Here is a 23752-nt window from a genome sequence, read left to right as displayed (position 1 = left end):
CGAGACCCAGGAAGCGCGGTTCTCCTCTCCTCTCCTCTCCTCTCCCCTCCCGCCGCCTTTTTCCGTCCTTTGCTCTTGCTCTCCACAACCATCAGCACTCCCCCGATCGAGTCCGGGCGATTCTATCCCTTTCTTGAAGAACTAATGGCGCTGTGGCATCGAATCAGATCGACCAGGCTCGGATCCCTGTCCCACCAATGCCAGAGATGGTACTCCCCATTCCCTGGAGCCGCCGGGGACGCCGGTGCTCCTGCGGTGGGCCTCCCTGATGGGCGTTGGAGGTCGAGGGCCTTGGAGTGCCCTCTTGGGGCACCGCCCGTCCGCCCCACCCCGGGCTTCGAGTACACCACAGTGAGATCCTTTGCAGCTCCCGTCCAGGTGGTCTCGGCTGTATTCTTTCTTGATCTCCGCTGTTATGTTCTTGATCTATTCAGTAATTCTTATTTTTCTGTTTTCTTTATGGGATTTCAGGCGAAATCGAAACCAAAACCAGCTGCGGATGCCTCTAATGGGCCTCGAACGAATGGGGCGATCACTGCTGCGTATGTTCGACTTGTTACGGATGAAGGTATGCAGGCTTTTCAAACTTTTATTTATGATTTTCCATTCTTCTTGATATTGGAAGGGAAGGTTGTATCTGAAATCGTGATCATAGACGTCGAGAGGGGGACGAACTTACTGGAATCGAGTTTAATAATTAAATTAGAGAGGTTTGGGAATTTCTCCTACTTGATACAAGGAGTTGGGTGCTTGGAAACCAAACTGTGTTATTTGGTGCGTTAGTGATGTTGATTGAATAATGAAAGATGATTTCTGAGTTTTCAACTTTCACTTGTAAACAAATATTGTTGAGGTGATGTTAGATTTTAATATAATGGCAACAACCTTAGGATCAAGTCACGTTGATGGTTCTTCTATTGTTTTGCTACCTGTATCGTTGCTTTCTATGTTGATTATATTAATTTCTTGCTGAGCAAACTGTATTACCAAGATGGATGACATGGTCTGAAGGTTTATCTATTTGTTGCTTGATATTCTTTGCATGACTGGAAACTTTTGAACATCTAGTGAGGCATAGAGGATCATCAAGATAACCATAAGTTTGAGTCACTATATTAGCTTGGACAACTTTAAGGTACTACTATTTTTGAGTATAAAATTTTTGAAAAAAAAAAAAAAAAAAACCTACGATGCAGTCAATAGCAGATTAAGTACCACTTAGCAAAGCAGTATGAGTCTACTACAACCACTATCCTTGTCTTTGCAAGGTTAACTTGCAGAGTTTGGAACCAACTATTCTACTTGGCAGGTTGCATATTTTGCTCTTTCTCTGGAGGTTATTTTATATTACCTAAACCTAATACCTCTTTCAGTTTTTATGCTTGTTTCAACTTTAGGATAAACTTTGTCATCATGATGGTCTAAGAAGCACCTGTTTAATTTATTTTACAGGGCATGGTATTGTCTCGATAAGGGAAGCACTTGATCGTGCAATGAAGCTCAATCTTGACTTGGTTGAGGTAGACCGGTTTGCACTTGATCTCAAACTTCATATGTTTTTACGTCTAAAATTTTTAAAACTATGGCAGATATGTAAGTAGAAGTTTTTTATTTTTTTGAGAATATCTAGTCTCAATGCTACATAGTTTATTTGGAATGAAGAAATTTTGTGCAAGAATGATGACCAGAAAACCAGTAACTCAAGTGCTAGCATTATTCTTGACAGGGAAGTGTATATGATTTATATGGGTGCAGCTCTATGAATTGGAATTTAATTCATCTAGGCCTGGACATTTGCAACCAGCTGTCAACCTTATGTGAGCCACTACATTTTGGTGCTAAGTTTCTGGTAGAGGTAACTGTGGGTGAAAGAGGGCTGCCGTGAACCTGAAAAGCCAGTTAGCATGCTAGGAAACCTATCTTGTTGTTACATCATTTTAAGCTCACTGAGGGGTAATCTTTTAAATGATCCATAAATTTTAGAAGCCCAGGCAAAATATGAGAAAGCAAGATGTGATATAGGATTGCGCTCCAGTTTGAGACACACATTCAGGGTCAAAATAACTAAATTAATATTACAATCACCATGATAACAGCAAAATCAAAAAGGCAGTTCCTGTTATCTTCATCTTTTTTATGAACTTTGTCAAGACATTTGCTTAATTTGAATTTAAAGTGCTCTTATGTAGGTCGCATAGGATGTATTTAAGAAGACACCATTAACCAAGTAACACCAAGTTCAAGGAAAGCTTCTTTTCACCGGGGGGAACTTCAATCTGAAGAAAGTTATAGTTTAAAAAAATATATATAGGGAAGTTGGCTAAGAAATTGAGGCATTTTTGTTTTTCACGTCTGGAGAAAGGGCACCTTTTAAGAGTGCCGGAAATTCTTGATCTATTGGTTTGTTACAGTATGGGCTTAAGAGTCCTAAACAAGAATTTAAGCAGCCAATGTCCTTCAGTCAGAATTACTGTGGTTTTGATGCCTATGTGAGAAGCATGGGGAGTTGTTGCCAAATATTTCTGATTCTCTGTTTTATAAAGATTAAAAAAAAGTGAATTTGTTTTCCTAGTTTTTTGTGAGTATCATGTTTATGGAAATGGAGCATTGATCTTTCTCCTTTATTAAGAAGTATTCATTGTTGGTTCACTTAAGTACTCCTCATCAAAGTTCAATATGTATCCTTGGTGCTTATCATGAGATTTATGAGCCCTATCTAATAGTAGGAATTGTAGAAAAAAGAGAAATCCTTGTTATAAGACTCTTAGATCTATGTTATAGGTATTTACATCTTCTATTGTTTATGTTTAAGGTGCTGAATTTTAGCCCATTATCAATTCATGAAAAACTGGATTCACTGATCTGTTAGTTGGTTCCAAGTGCTAGGGCATGTTGGATGAGGTACATGTGATTGATGTATGGTGAGTGGCAGGGGTTGCTTATGCAAGTGGGAAATGTTGTTGACACTATTGTTGAAGATGATGTCAGTTGTTGCATCAATTTTGTGAAGTTTCTTTGATCCTTTAGGTTGCAAAGTGAACCATCCAAATGTCTTTACTATTTGACTCAACATATACGTGTATTTGTGGCATGCATACATGTGTTTTTTTATCTACTAAGGAAGCCCAAAACAGGCTCAGGCATTCAACCAATATCTTATGAAAATTTCCATATTGATCAGCAGCCTATAGGAAATTATTGTTAATCATCATCATCATCATCAAGAACAACAACACCGTCCAAGTCTTTCCTACTAAATATGGGCCATGAATGGAGATGTATGACTGGAAAAATTGAGCAGATTTTACAGTTGGCTGCCAATCTGACATTAATACTCTAGAATTTGGTGCAGAATTCCTGTCCAAGGAAAATTTGGGGAAGAGAGGGTCCTGACTAAAAATCTATGATGGGGAAATATACCTTATATTTCCATGTTGATATACTAAGGAAGTCCAAAACAGGCTCAGGCATTCAACCAATATCTTATGAAAGTTTCCATGTTGATCAGCAGCCTATAGGAAATTATTGTTCATCATCATCATCATCATCATCATCAAGAATAACAACACCATCCAAGTTTTTCCTCCTAAGTATGGGCCGTGAATGGAGATGAATCTCTGGAAAGATTGAGCAGATTTTACAATTGGCTGCCAATCTGACATCAATCCTCTAGAATTTGGTGCAGAATTCCTGTCCAAGGGAAATTTGGGGAAGAGAGGCTCCTGACTAAAAATCTATGATGGGGAAATATACCTTCTATAATGTAGTTTAAATGCAATAAAGGGGCAACTCCCCATTATTTTTGTCAATTGAAAAGAATCTAGAGGAAGGGGAAAACTTGTAATATGGGGATATACACTGCTCATCCCTAGGATTTTTTTACCAAAATAATGCTATTTTAAAAATAATTTACCAAAATAATGTCCTTTCAAAAGTATTTACCAAAATATTGCCAGAGGCAAAGTTGCCCTATGATAGGACAACTTTCTATGCTGACTCAGCACGTCCAACGCTAGGTTGGACGGGCGTATTGGACAACAAAATCGCTTTATGATAGGGTGACTTATAGAATCGCCTTAAGATATGAGTCGTCCTCTCATAGAGCGACTTAACGTGACTTAGCTAAAAAAAAAGAATCCCAACCTCCCTCTTCCTCGATGCGAGAACCCCCGGTCCCCAGCGACCCTCCCTCCTCTTGCCCCCCCTTCCTCCCTAGCTTGAGAACCCCCTTGGTCCTTGACGGCCCGCCCCCCTCCTCTTGGCCCGCGCCCCCCCTCTCCCTTCTCTCCGGCGTGAGAACCCTCCCCGATCCCCGGCAGCCCTCCCTCTAAGAAATTTTAAGATATTTATCAAAACTCAACTGACCAGGGAGAGTTCTCACGCTAGGGAAGAAGAGGGAGGAGGGGCAAGCCGAGAGGAGGGAGGGCTGTCAGGGACTGGAAGGTTCTCGTGTCGGGGAAGAGAGAGGTTGTTTTTTTTTTTTTTTGGCTAAGTCACGTTAAGTCGCTCTATGAGAGGGCGACTCTATGAGTCATCTTATTATAAGATGATTTTGTTGTCCAACGCATCCGCCTAACCTGACGTTGGACGTGCTGAGTCAGCATAGAAAGTTGTCCTATCATAGGGCGACTTTGTCTCGGACAGTATTTTGGTAAATACTTTTGAAAGGATATTATTTTGATAATTTTTTTTAAAAATAACATTATTTTGGTAAAAAATCCTCATCCCTATGCCACAATTAAGCTAAAAGAGCCTTATGAAACATTGTCCCATTTTGGCTTTGTTATTAAATTTAAAAAATAGCAATAATGGTAAGTGCATATTTCATGCAAACTCTAATCCTGTGATGTTCTTTGACTTCACCAATATGATTCAGCAACTCTTGTTTCAAGAGCCTTTAATTTCTAACTGGAACTTCAAGTCGCTTACCCTAAGCAACCACCTAATTGGTTGGTCTGTGGTTTCCTCTTTTTTTTTTTTGGTTCATAATGGTGCTCTGTGTTAACAAAGTCAATGAAATATTCATATGCTCCTGCTTATGCACTCATCTGTCACTTATATGACTACCATCAGAAATATTTCAAAATATTGTCCTACATATGGGATCATGAGGTTATAAAAATAACATTATCATAGCGTGCATGAAAAATAGTTTCACTTTCTATAGTGTTGTATTGGTCAATATGTGCTTATGGAATGCTTAATGTTCTTTGACTTATGAATTACATAATGACAATTTTGAAATTAATGTTTACTTGTCAAGGAGCAGCATGTTTTCCTGGTTCAACTGGATGATGTCTCCAAACTCAAGAACATAAAAACTTTAACCGGGCTACTGATTATAATTTAGCATATACATTTGACATCAGGCATTGGGATACCACGGTTATGAAGAGATTATTTTGTCTTGATTTTTTAGAGCACTGTTTTTGTTTGTTTGATGTATTTGGTGCAATAATCTCCTTCCGGTGCCATATTTCTTCAATCTCCTTTAAGATATTGTTTTGGCTTTTTTATTCTATGATTGTTTTTCTATTTTTTTTCCTTTATTGGAGATATTCTTAGCCAGAACATCTGATGATCACTAATGGTATCTTTAGTTCTACCAAGGACTTGCAGCTATACTTTTATTGCTTTTAATTGTTTGAAACCTGAAATTGTTCCACTGGATATTGTAGGTTCAAAGAACTGCAAATCCACCTGTTTGCAAGATGATGGACTTCCATAAGGAGAAGTACAAACAAGATGTAAAGGAAAAAGAACGTGCAAAGACCAAGGTAAGGCACATATAATATATCCATCTTTCCTAGCAATATACATAAGGTAACTAAGTAATTCGTTTTTTTGCGGAGGATTTACAATTGGCTGAGAAAGTTTCATAGAGTGATAACAGTTGGTTTATTCTTTGGTAAGCATTAATTTACTATATAATTTATTTAGCAGAAAACAAAAAAACAAGCCATTGTTCAATCAAGAAAGCTAATAATTTGAAATTTAATCCTAAGTAAACAAGTAATTCTACATCTGTCATTTGAAGGCAAAGAATATTCATACTTTGGTATGTTGAAGTTTTGCCATTCATATAGCCATGGCCACAATCATCCAGCCTTGTCCAAACTATCTGCTTTCGGCTTTATACATTCTCATTGATCAACTATTTATATTTATGACCACATATGACATTATTTTGAGCTTGCTCATTTCTTTTTTTGATAATCTCCATCCATGTTACCTTAGGTCTTCTCCTCCTTTTCCTATATCTTTCAACAGAAATTGAAGGATTCTTCCTTACTGGAGCTCCCTCATGTTTTTCTTGTGCATGCTCAAACTATTTCAGTCAGTTCTTCGCTACTTTATTCATAACTTATGCAACTCCTATGGCTCTTTTAATATACTGATTTGTCACTTTATCCTTCAATTTTGGTTAACGCTTTATCTCTCTGTTTTTGTCTTGTTGATTTATAAACCTTCATCTTCTAAATCTTTCTTCACATATTTCAGCATTTAATCTTTTACTTTTTTAAAAATCAATCCCATATCCTTTGCGGGAAAAAAAAGCATTCACATGGCACCTCCTCCTGCATATTAGCAGTAAATTCATTGATGATTGATGTGAAAAATATACGCTCATTGCTGATTTTAGTGCAAGCCTGATGACTAAAAAAAAATACATTTTCATGTAAACAACTCTTAATTCTTGCCAATGCTTTTGTCTATGATTTCAATGTACCATTTATTTATATGCTTAAAGCCTGCTAAGTTATTTTTCTTGGTACCATACAATAAGGTTTCTTCAAGTTGATAAAGATCCTAAACATCTTTACTGCCAAAAAAGATCCTAATTATACTTTTCCCCTTTCTTTGTGATTTTCTATCAATTGTCTGAAGAAGAAGATAACATTTGACCTTTCTAGATGAAAACCAAATAGGTCCTCTGATTGTCATCATTTTTCTTGACTTTTGTTCAGTTACTGTTTTCCTCAACATCCTAAAGTGATTCGTAAGTTTAATTCCCTGATACTTACAGAAATTATATACATCATTTTTATTTTTATGGATAGGTATCACAATCCTTCTCTGATCATCTGGCACTTTCTTGGTTCTTAAAGACTTAACTTTAACTTTCTTTCATGGTGATTGAATTGTATGCTAGTTTCATCTTTGAAATTCCTGGATATATCATTAAGTTTTACTTTATAATATTCTCATGTATGCCAAACTTGTTATTGACCTTTTGGTTCAATATTTTTCACAGTTGGTCATGTGATTCCATATTCTTATTAGCTTATTACCCTATGTAGTATGCCAAACTGAATATTTCTTTTTCCTATTATTGGCAGTAGAGTTTTTATAACATTGCATACCTCAGATAACATAGAGTCTCACTAATGCCATGACCTGATTCTACAACATGGAGTCAAAAGTTTGAAAGATTTATTATCTTGTTGTATGTAGCTATTATTAATATTTAATTACACTATATATTTGATTTTTTGGTGCAGTCTGCTCTGACATTACGCGGTGGGGAGAACAAAGAGGTTCGCTTTAAAGCAAAAACTGTAAGTAGTTATCTTTTAAAACCTACTTCCATGTCACATTAAGTAAATCTTAGTTAATAGTTGCATCAAAATTTAGCATGACTTAAAGCTGTGATTAAAAATGTTCTTGATGTTTTCTGTATCAATTGATATAATTTTTGTATTAGTTGAATGATCTTGTCAAGGTTTTAAATCCCATGAGATGGAGGTGTCCTAGTATCTCTATGAAATGGGATGCCCCGGTATCCCATCCTGTCCCATCCCGATCATACATCCTAATAGATATCCTCTATCTCTCTCTCTTCTTTTTTTCTTTCTTTGTTTTTTCCTTTCCTTCCTTTTTTTCTTTATTTTTCTTCTACCTTCTTTTCTTTTATTTTTTTCTTTCTTTTTGTCATCCCTTTCTTTCTATTTTTTTTCTTTTTTCTTTTTTCTTCTTTCTCTTTCCTTCATCCTTCTTTTCTTTTTCTTGTCCTTTCTCTTTTTTCTTTTGTTTTTCTTCTTCTTCTTCTTCTTTCCTTTCACTTTTCTCTTTTTTTTATTTTCCTTTCTTTCTTTCTTTTCTCTTTCTTCTTCTTTCTTTGTATGGAGGGGTTTCGGAGTCCCGACCCTGTCTTGGTCCCGTTTTTTCGTAGAAACGGGATGGGGCGGGATGGCCGGGACGCCCCCCATCCTGTCGGGGTGTAAAAAACCTTGGATCTTATAACTACCATTGATGTTTCTGCCAATGCTTGCATCATCCATAAAGATGGCTGACATGAGCACAGTATGGGTTAGACAAATGAGTTCAGACATACATATTGGAAAAGTCTGGCCCAGGTTCAGTTTTGCAAATGACTTGATCTGGAGTCTCTTTAATGTATGCATTGACAAACAAAGATGTCATTGTTGGTTTGACATTCATGCAAGAATATAAAGAAAATTGCATCATTTGATTATTAGGCAAGTAATTTTTCTAGATGTAATTAAGTTTCCTAGATCACAAGGACCTAATAATGTTTTGTTTGTGCAAGATTCCAGTGACTGGTTCAAGAAAAACTAGTAGATGGATACATATGATTCCATCAACCGAATGAACTGTCAATTAGTTGATGCACATAATTAGTTTAAGATGGAGTGTAGTATATGACTGATTTCAGCAGCCAATCAAGAGAAGTATCTGGCAGGTGTGTGATTGTATCAACCAATAAAATGCTACCTATATATGTTACTGATCAAGAGGATGGAGTTTTCTGATGGATGATTGGCTATGATCTTATCAGTCAATAATGGAAGGAGTAAGTGATGGATGGTTATGATCTTATCAAATGATGAAATATGGGAATTAGGTTTCATGTCATCAATTTGTACATTTTTAAGCGGGTAGTTAAATATGAAGCCTATATTTACTTAATGTATTTAAATTATTACCATCTATTGGGATTGGAGTCTCAAGAATAGTTTATTTGCTAAAGAATTGATTTATGTTTGGGGCTTCATGAAAGGGTCCATGTCTGGTCAATCAGAAAGCCATTCATGTGATATGTAGTAGAAATGTTATCCAAATAGTGTTCCATTTTGGTTAGGATAAAGCTTGAAAGACTACCATACTTATCTCTTGAAAAGTGCATTGATGACCAATGATGGCCAAGAACTTTTGTAAATACAGTTAGCGCATGACAGATCAACATGCATCAATACTTTCTTAATGGTCATATTTGTCAAAAGATTTCTGTCCTGATAATCTTCCTACGACATCATGTTAAATTTTGATGAGATATATGTTAGAACAATCCAAATGCAACATAACGCTATATCCATGCTCTAAGATCTGAACCTTTAGAGATGTCATACTTTCTCTGCCATGCCAGGTAAAACTTTATTTTGTTAATTGTAAAGCTTGTCTTAAGCTGCTTGTAATCAAAGTAGATTTGATCATGTCAAAGAAATTATTCTTTTAAATACATTAAGCTTTCTCTCTATGCATCTCTGATCTATATGGTTACCAAGTCACTTGTTTTTCTCAGGAATTAAAAGACCTAAAAACTAAAGCAGATCAAATTACGAGATTGATGGAGCGTGGTTACAGGGTGAAGGTATTGTTAATTATTTCCTGACCGTATTATATAAATTTTTGTATGTCTCATAGCTTGGCGTACTTGGAAACCTTTTTTTGATTTCATGTGTTGAAATTAATCAAAGCTTCCCTACACTAAAGCTCCTTCTGTATCTTACTTCTGTTATTTGATTGAACTGTTTTTATCAGTCAAGCTTTTTTAGAGAAGTTCTGTTCATGGAAAAGGTTTAATAAGGTGATTGCCAGTGCGGCAATTGAATTTCAGCATTAAGTGCCATCGACCCCCCAAGATACCGAGGATGGCACTTGTGATTTAGTTGGGCCTGGATTATCGTCCTGGATTATCCCTCGTATCACAATGCTCCTGTGCATAATTTTGTTGGTGCATGCACGGTTGGCTTATGGTGTGGGCTTGTGCATTTTTATATACAAAGTAAGGATTTAGATACCATACTATACTGGTCTTATTGGGTTTACTGCATTGAACTGTAACACTGATGGATCAGTGCTTGGTACGCTCATCAGTACCATACTGTACGAAAGTATGATAGCAGGTGTCACCTTTGTTGTGCCGACATCAACTACCATACTATGCATTGTTACCACATATGGTGTGTACTATACTATACTGGCACCTGACGGTCTGTGCCCTAGTCTTGAGAGTTTAAACAATTAAACCTTAGTACATATATACTTTTTTTACTGATTTAGCAATTAACTGTCATAGGATGAAGCCAGCCAAGACCAATATTAGTGCTAAGACTTGTAATTGAATTACAATATTTCACCAATATTGACCTAGAAAGTTTCTCTGTAGATCTGCAGTTTGTAGAAAATTGTTGCAAGTATTAGTAGGAATAATCATATTGTAATTTGAAAGTTTTTTGATTATTGCTGAACTGATACTTATGGTGATTTTTATAACAAATGCTGGTAATGCTAATATTGAACATAATACATAATAATGCTAACACCAATACTAAACCAGTTATAATGATAAAATCATTTCTGTTATTGGTTGTAATACTTAGATTGATTCTGAGAATGTAATATCACCAGCCATTCATATAAAGGATATTAAGTAGTTAGATCTTTCTTGTATACAAATTCTACTAAAAGAAACTATGGCCAATTTTTACCAATAGACATGTATCATCTGAATGGGATCAGAGAAACACTAAGACTCATGTATTTATATGCTGATGTACTGAGGCTAACATTGGTACTAGCACCAGCATGAATATTATTATAAATGTCAAAAGGAAACACTAAGACAGAACCTCTTTCTTCCATGTATGCTTGTTGGCGCCTTGGCAATATCTGAAAAACCTGTACTGAATCATTAGTTTCAGCACACTTAATATTATATCTTTTTTTTTTTTTAATATATATATCCTGCAAGTTGTCAATCTTTCAACCTATTGTACTCTCATACTCTAAACTACCATGGCCGATTCTTATGTTTCTTGAGAAGGGAGATAACCAAGTTATCCAAGCTCGAATGTTGTCACATTTGTTTAATGCATTCTTGTAATCTATAGCAAATGATGTGTATGTCAAATTCAACTTTCAAGTCCACTATTTACTGATTCTCTTTCGGGGATTGAGCTTTATAGAGAAATAGTAATATAAAATGTCCATTGTGTCAATTTTATAGTGTAGGTCTCACCTTGGTGGTTGTTGTTGTTGTTGTTGTTGTTGTTGTTGTTTTTCCTGGAGAAGAAAGGGTGTAATGCAAGGTAAACCTATTGCACCAAACTTACCCCCCTATTGCACCAAAGAAAGGCAGGGGCACAACGGACCAAAGCGGGGATGCCATGGGGCCCACACTTGGGGGTGTGGTGTGGGACTTGTCCACCACTGACCCACAAGTCTGTCGGATCATGAACCCCGCTGAACCACCAAACTTATAGCAATGAAGGTAAATGCAACCCACACACACGCACGCACAAAAAAAAGAAAAGGAAAAAGAAAAAAAAAGAACAGATATATACATAAATAAGAAATCACGAAACAATTGCATATAAATGGATTGGGGCTGCAGCTCTCAAGATTCAAGGATTTAGACTGGATGATTACCGAACCAGATCAAGTAATGATAGAAATTTCCAGATCAAGGAATGACGTAGAAAATTTGACTATCTGGTGGTTGCATATTGAAGATCTAACCTTATTCTGCTGCGATGGTATTGCATTCATTTTCCATTTGATTATGGAAAGACCGAATTTGACCACCCAACCAAGAGTAGTTTTGCTGTTTACCTGTTCCAATACATTTTGAAGAGTTAGAGGAGTTTAGACTTAGACATATGCTTTCTAACTATTTGTAAGCTTTGGGTTAATTTAAGAGGCGACTTTCATGAAATGTCAGATATGTGATTTCTTCTTTAATAGTTTTGTATTTTTTAGGTCAGCACGACCTTCTATGGATTTTTAATCCAGTTGTGAGTTTGGAATTTGATGGTCTTTAGGTATATGTAATTGAATTATCTGAGTTGGATCTATTATAAAGATTCCTGCTTTCTATATAGTCTTGACTAGGAATTCTTTAATTGATTTTGCTTTATGCTTGTACTACTTACCTTTTTTGGGACTTACAACATAGATTTCGAAAACAAGGAAGAAAAGAAAGATATAGATCTCCCATGTATCTGTTTTAAGAGACTCCCTGTTGAAGGTGCTAACTACTTAGGTGATTATTTTTTGGGACTTTTTTGGCTGTACTCCGCCATAAGTCTTTTTCATGCACTCTATTTGCAAAGAGCATGATCTTTGATTCATTTGACTTTGCAGGAATTTTTCCTTAGATTATCATGAAGACTCTTTAAATTTGAGTCCCGTCAGTTCATCCTTTCAATTATCCTCAACATTGTTGGTGCACCCACTGGTTCCCTTTTGAAGTGCAAAGATTATCTGTTTTGAGTTATGTCCGGCAAGGTTTGCCATCTCAATACTGGACCTTGTATTCATACCATTCTATTGCTATGTCAGTACACCTAATCTGGGAGCCGGTTCAACTTATCGAATGTCGGTATGCATCTATACTGCATATTAGTTTGGGATCAGTGGTCGGTATGCATTGGTTCCGACCGGTATGGTATCATTGTCCCATAAACCATTTACTTAATAATTTAGGCTGTCTTTGGTTGCAGAATAAATTAAGCTTGGAGGAAATGGGTTAACATACTCCTAAACGTCCTTGCTCTGGAGTAAACTACTCTGCCATGTTGGGTGGAATACTTCATTCCATGTTAAGTTGAAAAGCCACTCTACCTACTTTTCAAAATGCCCATATTATCCTTGGAATGTTTGGATTGCTTTTCCAGTTTTAGGTGGATTAACATGGAATAAGTGGCGTAAAGAGCACTTCCTTCCATTGGCCTTTGCGTTAGACCATTAAAGGATAGAATTCACATGTCCAGTGTCCACTCCTCAAAATCGCCATTTCAGCATGCCCGTGGGAGGTTGGTGGCATGTTGGGTATGTCATGTTTGAAGTTCTGCTGTCCTGTAGAATACATTTATCGTTGATGCTTTCGGAATCCTTAGATGATAGTATTATTCATTACAATTATTATACAATTTTGATTTTGTCAGTCAATGAGATTATCAAGTTTGGTTCACCTTTTCTCAAAAGATCTGTTGTGCATGCCAGTACTCTGTAGCTAAACATATGTCTGCAAATTTTCAAGTATGACATTTAAACTACCACAAGCAAATTCAGTTAATTCAATTTTATTTTACCTGTTATCATGGGCTCTGGTAGCTTTAGAGGTCCCCTAGGCTGTACTCACTGGGAAAATTTATCAGAGAGATAGCTGTTGACAACACTATATGGTTATCTTCTTGTTTAGTTATTTACTTGTACAAAACGTAACTTATTTGATACAATGACATTCTTTATTTGAAGCAGTGTATGGCCATGCCCATGGGTAAAGAAGATGAAGACCTTGGAGGCCCGCTATCACGTCTTTTAGCTCTGGTGACTATCATGCTCTACTGATACCTATATATTCTTCTTCTTTGTCTTCCTTCTCCTCTTGAACGTAAGGTGGTGAACCACCAATATATTAAGAGCTACTCCTGTATATTCATTCTCATCTTTGAACAGATATTTGGATGCTTACCAGGTCTGGTTTAGATTAGTTCAGAATTATAGTAATGGATGTTTGATGTACTATATTACCTATTAGCCTTCAATATTGATGAGCATTTTTTTTTTGGGGAATACAGATAGAAGATGTTTCTGTTGTGGAAAGTGGTCCACATGTGGATTCAAGGCAAGCATATGTGATAGTCAGGCACGTCAAGTTCACAACAAAGAAATCTGGAAAGAAAGCAAGCAAGGTTGTGGATGCTGTGAGTAAGGGGATCCAAAGTCCTGTTCCTAACACACCTTCAACAGTGAGTAGCATAATCCAAGATGAGATGCCACAGGCTGAAGATGAATGGGAACCTACCGAGTGCAGTTCAGAACCTGAGGGTGATCCCTCCTATGACCAAGTAGAAGCAAATGCTCAGCATCTCATAGGTGAACCTACCCCATTGTTAAATGGAGCATCTGATCAAGACTTCGGTAAGGAAAGAGGTTGGTCTCAATTCAATGCAACCGATGATTTTAAGGAAGCATTTGGTTTTGATTCTCGAATGAACAGTGTTGAGTCTGGTTTTAGTGGAAGTACTAGTCCAGTCTTACATCCCCCTCCAGAAGATAATAGTAGTAACCTATCAAATCAGAAATTTTCTGCTGCTTCAGTCGGTGGTGGCTTTCCGGCTTCTAAGCCTGGACTTGACTTACTGAAAGCAAAAATGGCAATGAAGGAAGAGCCTTCTGTTGTGGAGACTAATCGTTATGCCAAACGAAGTGATCCGAAGGGGAGGTTCCATCAGACAAAATTGGCACAGGGACGTGCAGCACCTGATATGAATCAAAGGAGGATGCCACCAGAGCCCGCTAGAATTGAAAGTCAAAGGTGTGATCAGGCTGATCAAAAGCAAAGACAGTTCCATCCAAGTAATTCTACTTCACCATCCCCAAGCTATGGAATTTTAAGCATTCAAAGTTCTGCCAGTCAAGGCAAATCATCTGGCAATAAGCCTGTTGATCCCAGTTCATCACCCCAAAGCTATAGGATTTTCAATGCTAAAAAAACTGCGGTTTCTGGAGATCAACGGAACTTGGGAGATTCAAAATGTGGCGAGTCCGGTAATCCTGGTCAACGAACACCAAGTTATGGAATTTTTAGTACTCCCAAAACTTTTCCCCAAGGTGGTCAAGCAAACTCGGGAGCTGAGACTATGAGTAAGCCTGAAAATGCCACGTTACAGAGACCTAGTTATGGAATTTTCAGTGCGAGAAAACCTGCAGCTGGCTCCAGCGAGCAGAGGAACTTGAGAGATGCGAATCCTGGTAAGGCCAATAATCCTAGCTCACCATCTCCAAGATACGGTATTTTCAGTGCTACAAACACTGCTTCCAGAAGCAATTGAAGGAGCTATGAAGATGCAACTGAGTATTTGGAGGGGAACCCAATTAATCTCCATCAAGAATCCCCTGAATATTTCAAAAATTGGAAGTTGAGAGCCTGCGAAGGGATTATTGGTATGGCTGGGGGAATGGTGGGATATTTGGTAAAGAGAACCCACTGTCACCCACCATAGCGCTTTTTGATAGTGAATTCAGCAACCCCAAGTTAACATATAGTATGTACCATCGCTTTATATTCATATATTTATTTTCTTACAATTTATTGTTTTCGCCGTGCTTCAAATGAAAACCCTTTACAAATTTAGTTATATTTTGGTCGATATCCTCAGATGTGCCATTATTGGTGCTATCGAGTAGATGTGCTATTTTTATAACAATAAATCCTCATGGTCTTATATAAAACTTGCAAAATTTGTGTAAAATTTAGAGATCCCCCATGATTAGTCAGAGGAAGCCCAAAAAGGATATCCTCGTAGCTCCAGTTGCAGAAAAGATGATTGTGTGCGACACACAGTGCTTCCAACACATGCTACAGAAGTGGTTGCGGAGCACCTGAGAAACCTTTCCTAGACAATATCACCTTGACCCCGAGAAAAATTAGCCTGAAGATATCTCAGGTTGCCTGAAGCATCATGCTGGTTCAATGGAGAATATTTCCAATGAGAACAGGTTGAGACAGCCAAGGTCTGTTTTTTTTCAGTCTACCGGACTGTGACCTTTCCTCTACAATGCAAGGTGATAGTTGAAACAAAAGTAGCACAAAGCAGGCTGAAAACAAAGTTCATCAACCAAAATTGGACAATCAAAGACATTTTTTTGCTGCCGTCTCCACTGTAAAAGAAGTTGGCCTGTTCAGGCTTGCAGTTTAGCTTCATTTTCTTTGTAGTAATGAATGGAAGAATTATATAGCGCAAATTTTTGCTGTAAAGAGGCTTCGAAGTTGAACACTTTGGTAGAGAATGCCCCACTGCATTACAAGCATCTGAAGCAAGACATTATGCTGCTTTCAAATTTGGTCCATCCTTTGGTTCATGTTCTGGCATCAGAGAATCTTCCACTATCCCAAAAGTGCTTTGATTTTTAGCTCAATTCTTGAGATAGCTCACCAATAATCCCCGCAAGAACACACGCCATCTTTGAAGTGATGGAACCGATTGGTATCTCTAACAAATATCTCCCTTCTTTCGAAGCTTGATATGAATTTTATGGCAACGTGACAGTCACCGCAGATGCGGAGGTTCTTGATCACCCGAAGCGGAGTCCCACGGCTCGTATTTATAAGGCCTAATGCTATTGCCAACTTCTCACTATGCCCACACAAGATCTGCTCCTTGTCTTGCTCCTCAACATCTTGCAAGACAAAGTCTGTGCTTGGCAGGTATCCCAATCTCTTCATCTCCACGCTAAGCTTCTCTAATCTATCAGCAATTTGGTTCATCTGAGGGTGTGATTTGTCCCCAGCTAACATCATATGCACCTTATTCTTAATCTCGATCCAACTACAACCTGGGTTTTTCCTCACTCCCATGCTTTTCATTATATCTCTGACCTTATCCACCCCATCCCACATCCCCTTGGCAGCATAAATGTTCGAAAGCAGCACATAATTCCCAGCATTTCCTGGCTCCAGTTCGAATAGTTTCTCTGCTGCAATCTCTCCTAGCCTCACATTGCCGTGAACCCTGCAAGAACCGAGCAAGGCCCCCCAAACGCAAGCATCAGGCTCAGATGGCATCCCTCTTATTAAATCATAAGCCTCCTCCAGCTTCCCTGCACGACCAAGGAGACTGACCATGCAAGCATAGTGCTCCATTCTAGCAACAATCCCATGCTCTTGATGCATCTTGTAGAAGTGGCGCTCACCCTCCTCTGTTAGGCCAGCTTGGCTACAAGCTGAGAGCACACAAGTGAAGGTTATAAAATCCGGCTTCTGCGGACTTGCTTGCATCAAATTAAACAATTCCATCACATCTTTTGCCTTCCCGTGCATCGCATATCCTCCCATCATTGCATTCCAGGACACCACATTTCTCGATGGCATTGCATCAAAGATTGTCCTTGCATCCCTTATTCTACCACACTTTGCATACATATCTACCAGAGCACTGGCCACATACACATCCTCAGAGAACCCTTTCCTCAGAGAGAAGCAGTGAGCTGATTTCCCATGCATCAAAGTCGCAATGTTGGCACAAGCTGGCAATACGCATGGGATGGTTACCAGGTTGGGCTCCACTCCAACAAATTGCATCTCTCTGAACAACTCTAGCGCTTCCATGTCCTTCCCATTTTGCGCACAACAAGCTACAATGGAGGTCCAAGACACCACATTTAGATCGATTCCTTGGCCTTGGAACTCCCTGAATGCCTGCAATGCATTGTTCACAAGGCCATTCCTGGAAAGCCCGGCGACAAGGGCATTGCAAGATCCAACTTCCATCATGCCCACCTCATCAAAGATCCTGACCATCTCCTCCGTGCGCCGGCACTTCCCATACATATCAATAAGCGCGCTCACCACACAGCTATCCGATTCCAGCCCAACTTTGATCACATATCCATGGATCTGCCCTCCGAAGGCAACATCCTCGATGTCACCAACCACTGGAAGAGTGCTCGAGACGCTCGGCCTATCGGGAATGAAGCCCTCCGCATGCATCCTCTGAAACAAAGTCGCTGACTTGTGGGAGTGCCCACTATGACTAAATCCGGCGATCAAACCATTCCAGGTTACCGAATTAGGCTCCACCCCCGAACCGCGCATCAGTCCAAAGAGCTTCATTGCCTCAACGACGTTCCCACGGCTTGCGTAGGCGGCGATCAACGCACTCCAGCTCACGACGCTCCGCTGGGTCATTCTGTCAAAGACACGGTGGGCGTCGACCATCGCACGGCATTTTAAGTACATGTGGACGAGGGAGGACTGGACAAAAGGGTCAGAGGAGTGCCCGGTGACCAACGAGAGAGAGTGGAGCTGCCGGCCGTGGGGGAGGGAGAGAAGGCCGGCGCAGGCCTTGAAGGCGGTGGGGAGGACGAAGGGATCCAGGGTGAGGCCGAGGGCGAGCATGCGAGAAAGGAGGGAGAGGGCGGCGGAGAAGAGGCGGGAGCGGGTGAAGGCGGAGATGAGGGTGGAGAAGAGGAAGGGGTCGGGGTCAGTGATGGAGTGGAGGAGGAGGGAGGCATCGGGGAAGCGGAGGTGGTCGGCGTAGAGGGAGAGGAGCTTGGTGGCTAGGTGGGCGTCGGCGGGAAGGTGGCCGGACTTGAGGAGGCCGGCGTGGGCTTGCTGGGCTTGCAGGAGGGAAGGAGATGGGTGGTGGAGTAGTTGCAGGAAGGAGCCGAACGGGATGGTGACGGATTGCCTTGACACCATCTATCTTAGCGTTGGTGCTAAAAAAAAAGAACGAAATTTAACTTTCAAATAGTTTTAAGTCTCAAGTTTTTTAAAGTTCATTACCTAAATAATTTTTTTAAAAAAATTATTTATCAAAATAATATATTTTTTAATTTATTTATAAAAATAATGTAAATCTATAAAATCACATTTGAAATGGCATTTTATAGCCTTCACATCACCACCCTTTCTGCTCTACATAGACGATTAAAAAAAAAAAAATTAAAGTCGCAATTTCAAATGGCGTTTTCGAAAACGTCACTTGAAATGGCATTTTAAAAAATATAATTTCAAATTATAATTTTAATTATTTACTTTAAAAAAATTAAAAAAATAAAAATTATAATTTTAAATTTATAAAAAAAATAAAAATTATAATTTTGATTCAAATAAAAATCATCATTTCAAATTATTTTCTCCATTTTAAATTAATTTTTTTAAAAAATATTACAAAAATAAAAAAATTATAATTATAATTCTAAATTTTAAAAAAATAAAAATTTTAATTTTAATTCAAATAAAAATCACCGTTTCAAATTAGTATCCCCATTTCAAATTAGTTTTAAAAAAAATATCCAAAAAAAAGATACGTCAAAAAAATAAAAAAATAAAAAATATCATAAAAAAAATAAAAAAAATAAAAATTATAATTCTAAATTTAAAAAAAAATAAAAATTTTAATTTTAATTCAAATAAAAATCATCATTTTAAATTAGTATCCCTATTTCAAATTAATTTTTTTTAAAAAATATATCAAATAAAAAATACCTCAAAAAAATAAAAAAAATAAAAAACAACATAAAAAATGAAAAAAATGAAAAAAAATAAGACTTATATTTTTAAATTTTTAAAAAAATAAAAATTTTAATTTTAATTGAAATAAAAAATATCATTTCAAATTACTTTCTCCATTTCAAATTAATTTTTTTAAAAATATCTCAAAAAAAGAAAAAAATACCTAATAAATAAAAAAAAAATACCATAAAAATAGAAAAAAATAAAAAAATAAGAATAAAATTAAAATTAAAATTTTAAATTATAAAAAATAAAAATTTTTATTTGAATTCAAAAAAAAATTATTGTTTCAAATTACTTTTCACATTTTAAATTAATTTTGTTAATAAAATATCCCAAAAAAGAGAAACAATATCTCAAAAAAATAAAAAAATTAAAAAATCATAAAAAAGAAAAAAATTAAAAAAAATATAAAAATATATAATTATAATTTTAAATTTAAAAAAAATAAAAATTTTAATTCTGAGACACATAAGACTCTGTGTATCCATGTTTAAATTTTAAAAATAAAAAAAATTAAAATTAAAATTTTAAATTTTAAAAAAATAAAAAAATTAAATTTTATTAAAATAAATTTTAATTAAAAAATAAAAAATAAAATAAAAATTTTAATTTTAATTCAAATAAATTTTAAAAAAAAGAAAAAAAATAGAAAGCAATCCGTATCATTTCCGTACCGACTTATAGTAACTCAAACTGCATCGCACCGAGCGGTTGGTAAAAGCATCATAATGTATCAGAGTCTTACTGATCTATACTGATCCATACTGCACCGTACGTAGCTGTTCATGCCCGTACCAGATCGAGATGTCCCAGTGCAGCCTGATTCATCTCATTTATCGAAAAATCGACTTGAACTTTGTTGGTTCCCCACCGACTTGTTTGATTTAACTTATTTTTAGATATTTTAAGAAATATAATAAAATTATCCAACATATTATTATTATTTTTGTTATAATTTTTATAGCCCTTTTAGCATAACTTTTTCTCTCCTAATGTTTTGAGACACATGAGACTGTGTATCCATATCCACAAAGCATAATATCCGATCACTTGAAATTAAATAATGTAAAATAAAATCAATAATTAGTAATATAAAATAGAATAAAAATATCAAGTGTACAAAAAATAATACAATAAAAATTTTAAAAATACTAAGTACAAATCTAAAAAATACTAAGTCCCACAAGGACGTCGTGGTGCTTGTGGTCGCTTGGACCTTTTCAGGAAGGTCCTCAACGGCTGCTTCTGCTCCTGTATCTGTTATGATAGCTCCTCTCCTATATCAGTGGAGGTCTGCTGGTCATGCTACTCAGGAATAACTGATGCTGTCGGATCATCTACGAACTGAGCGACCCCCTCAACCTTCTCATCTGGATACACGGATGGGCCTGAAAAGAAGGTGTTATACTCATGTGGCCAACTGGTACCTGGTGATGTCATTTGAGGGATATAGGAAGAAGAAGGCACTGTCATATGTGAATCAAAAGGTGGTGGCATCTGTGCAGCGTGTAGTGATGACATCTGCGGAATATGCGGTGATGACATATGTGGAACATATGGTGACGGCGTATATCTCATATCTGACGCATCGACTGCTCCATACCAAGATGCACAGCTATATAGGTCAATACCAATCGTCATCAATATTTTCGAACTTGTTCTCTCTATCTCATGCAGTATCTAAATCCGTTCGTCCTCATCAGTCATAAATAAAGTACGATGAGCACCCAACACATGATCCGACATAGAATCAATCTACATAATAAAAATAAAATTAGTAATATACTGTAAAATATAAAACAAGAATATAACACAAATAATATAAACTATTTTTCAATCTTAATTATTAGAAGTAAAGACATCGATATAAAATATAATTTTTATGGTCTTACCAAAAGATGCACAGTAAAACTCTCGTCCTCGTATCCTATAATTGCATACCAAGGCTGTCCAATGACTTGCAATGTAATGTTAAAAAACCAAGCCATATAGTCCTCGATATATGAACGGCCTCTCAAAATGGGATCACCATGAATAATGTGATCTCGACGTGCATCCCAAATATCGATGTACTCTACATGTCTGATACGTCGGTCCATACGAATTTTCTCTCGTCGATCAATACGATGAAGTCTCTGGCTGGTATCAAACTGCTCTGGGATGTCCTGAATCTAACCAAACTGTCACAGGACACGATCGGAAAGATGCCACTCTACCATATCAAAATAAATAAGTGACATCCTAGCAATCCATATGTCATGTCCAACTATACATATCTGCGGTAATATAACCAATATCTCATGTATATATGGCTCCCACAAAAACTGACAGAGTTAAAATAAATAAAATTAATAAACTAAAATTTTAATAGATTATAAATACTATAAAAAAATATTTATAAATAAATAAAATTTATCCATCTATGTGTATCAACTAATGCATCCGCTAGCACCTATAAATCTGTGCCACTCTCGTCGATACATGATGAATGTTGAATGCAATGTTCTATCTGTTTGACCGTCTACTCATATTAAATAATTTTTTTTAGATTTAAAATAGTACTAAATTTTAAGTAAATGAAGCAATATTTTTATATCTATATCTCAATGGTCCGTCTAGTTTGAATGAAATATCAGGATCATGCTGCTCTGGTGGCATCTCGAGCAATTGTCATCGTAATGGACTAATAGTCGGCATCCTCTTCCATGCCCAAATCTATAAATTTTTTAAAAAAATCATACCTGATATATCAAATCAAAGCTACAATATTAAATTTTAAAAATATTAAAAATATAAATTTTTAATTTACATATCTGTAGTAATACAAAATAACCACCAATCTCGTTTTGATCAGCATAAGAACCCCGACACATAGTCTTGTACAGGCAAGCTAGTACTATACTGCCCCAACTGAGCCTATGAATGAACTCTAAATTCTCCAATAATGGCAAAAATATCAACTTCATCTTATTCGATGAAGTATCAGGTAATATAACACCACCAAGCAACTGCAGCACCTGATCTCTGACATACTGCTGCACCATCTCCTCTGGTGCATCATCTCCAATGTGAAAATATCGATAACGATCATCCAAACACTCTATCCTGAATCGTGAATGATCGAAAAATTGGATGTCAGACTCAAACCCTAACAATCATAAGCATAAAGCCTGTCACTCCAGAATGGAAAGCATGGGATCAACTCCGGTAACTGGATCGCCATCAACCGATAGTCCGATAAGAATGCTGACATCCTATAATGTGATGGTCGCCTCACCGAATGGAAGATGAAACGTGTGTCTCTGAATGCCATCTCTCAAGTAAGGCAGTAATAAAACCAACGTCCATCTGTATGCGATCAATCCGATACACTCCATAGAATCCAAGATATCGCAAATAATCTACCACTCTAAGTGGGATATGCTCTATCCTCCAGAAGTCAGCATCGGATCATCGTAGTCTAAGGTATCTGGGCTCCTGCAATAAGATATAATAATTAAATAATGTATATGATTTTAAAAAAATATTAATAATAATAATAAGATTGGAATGTTTACGCCGCCATCCAAAATAGTCTGTGATCGATGGTGCTCTTACAATGTAAGAATACTCGTGTATCGAGGACTTTGATACTGGTATATCTGTGAGAGAATCTCCTTGAGGGATTTTGAGAGAACTTAGAGTTGTGTATGGAGAGTTGAGAGTGGGTTATACTTATATTTTTTTTCCTAGTGAAGCTTGCATGTCTGATAGAGGCAATGCTTGGGTTATTTTACATATTTGATTATGTTTGTATTATTTTCTTCTTTCTTCCTGCTACAATCGAGTGGTATTAAAAAGATCTTATAATGGTGGTATGATCAGACATCTCAATAATTGATATCATAGCAGGTGATATCCCAACAAAGACTATCATATTCATATATTATCTTTAATCAGTTAGTTCTTAAAAAAGATGATCCCATGCTTGTGTTTGTCATGCATATACACATGACTAGAAGCATGAACCGCTGAAGTCTCCATCCAAATGAAAGATTTTTTTTTTTTTAAATTATGTTAATTTGATAAGTTAATCGGACAAGGTGGAGTGTATTTAGCAAAAGCGAGCACCAATATATTTCACAAAATTGGATATATGCAGCCACATAAACTCGATAATTTACGAAATATACATGAAATTAGATAAGTCGGCTTGTGCCGACTTTATATATATATATATACACACACACACACACTAGTTTAGAACTTCATACGATGTATGGTATGTAATTATTTTTTTTTGAAATAATATTTTTATAAATTAAAAATTTAAAATAATATAAAAGATATTATGGATGATATCAAATATTCTAAATAGAAATATAAAATCAGATTATTTAAATAACATGATAGTAAGAAGTAACATAATTATTTTTGTCTTTTGCTGATAGAAAAATTATTTTTTGAATCAATATTTTTAGCATTAGTTGTTTTGAAATCCTC

General features: G+C 36.6%; 2 protein-coding genes across 2 annotated transcripts; one reads left to right on the top strand and one right to left on the bottom strand.

Annotated features, from left to right (window-relative positions):
* LOC105044014 (uncharacterized) lies at positions 1-15389 on the top strand. The gene is made up of 8 exons (XM_010921783.4): positions 1-378; positions 472-568; positions 1453-1520; positions 5679-5777; positions 7503-7559; positions 9545-9613; positions 13507-13575; positions 13827-15389. The coding sequence occupies exons 1-8, from the start codon at positions 145-147 to the stop codon at positions 15081-15083; spliced, it is 1950 nt and encodes a 649-aa protein (XP_010920085.1). The 5' UTR covers positions 1-144; the 3' UTR covers positions 15084-15389.
* A 526-nt stretch (positions 15390-15915) lies between these two features.
* On the bottom strand, positions 15916-18482 carry LOC105044013 (pentatricopeptide repeat-containing protein At1g20230). Its single transcript, XM_010921782.3, has one exon. The coding sequence runs from the start codon at positions 18449-18451 to the stop codon at positions 16184-16186; it is 2268 nt and encodes a 755-aa protein (XP_010920084.1). The 5' UTR covers positions 18452-18482; the 3' UTR covers positions 15916-16183.
* Positions 18483-23752: the final 5270 nt, after the last annotated feature.

Source organism: Elaeis guineensis, chromosome 4 (genome assembly GCF_000442705.2).
Source record: "Elaeis guineensis isolate ETL-2024a chromosome 4, EG11, whole genome shotgun sequence".
NCBI lineage: Eukaryota > Viridiplantae > Streptophyta > Magnoliopsida > Arecales > Arecaceae > Elaeis > Elaeis guineensis.
Note: the sequence above shows the minus strand (reverse complement) of the source record. Positions and strands in the feature narration are given on the sequence as shown.

What these genes read in the sequence shown, in the direction of transcription:
- LOC105044013 (XM_010921782.3), bottom strand. Translation starts at nt 18,451, where the DNA reads ATGGTGTCAAGGCAATCCGTCACCATCCCGTTCGGCTCCTTCCTGCAA.
- LOC105044014 (XM_010921783.4), top strand. Translation starts at nt 145, where the DNA reads ATGGCGCTGTGGCATCGAATCAGATCGACCAGGCTCGGATCCCTGTCC. An exon ending in TCAATCTTGACTTGGTTGAG is followed by an intron (nt 1,521 to 5,678) that starts GTAGACCGGTTT and finishes TGGATATTGTAG; the next exon opens with GTTCAAAGAACTGCAAATCC. An exon ending in AGCGTGGTTACAGGGTGAAG is followed by an intron (nt 9,614 to 13,506) that starts GTATTGTTAATT and finishes TATTTGAAGCAG; the next exon opens with TGTATGGCCATGCCCATGGG.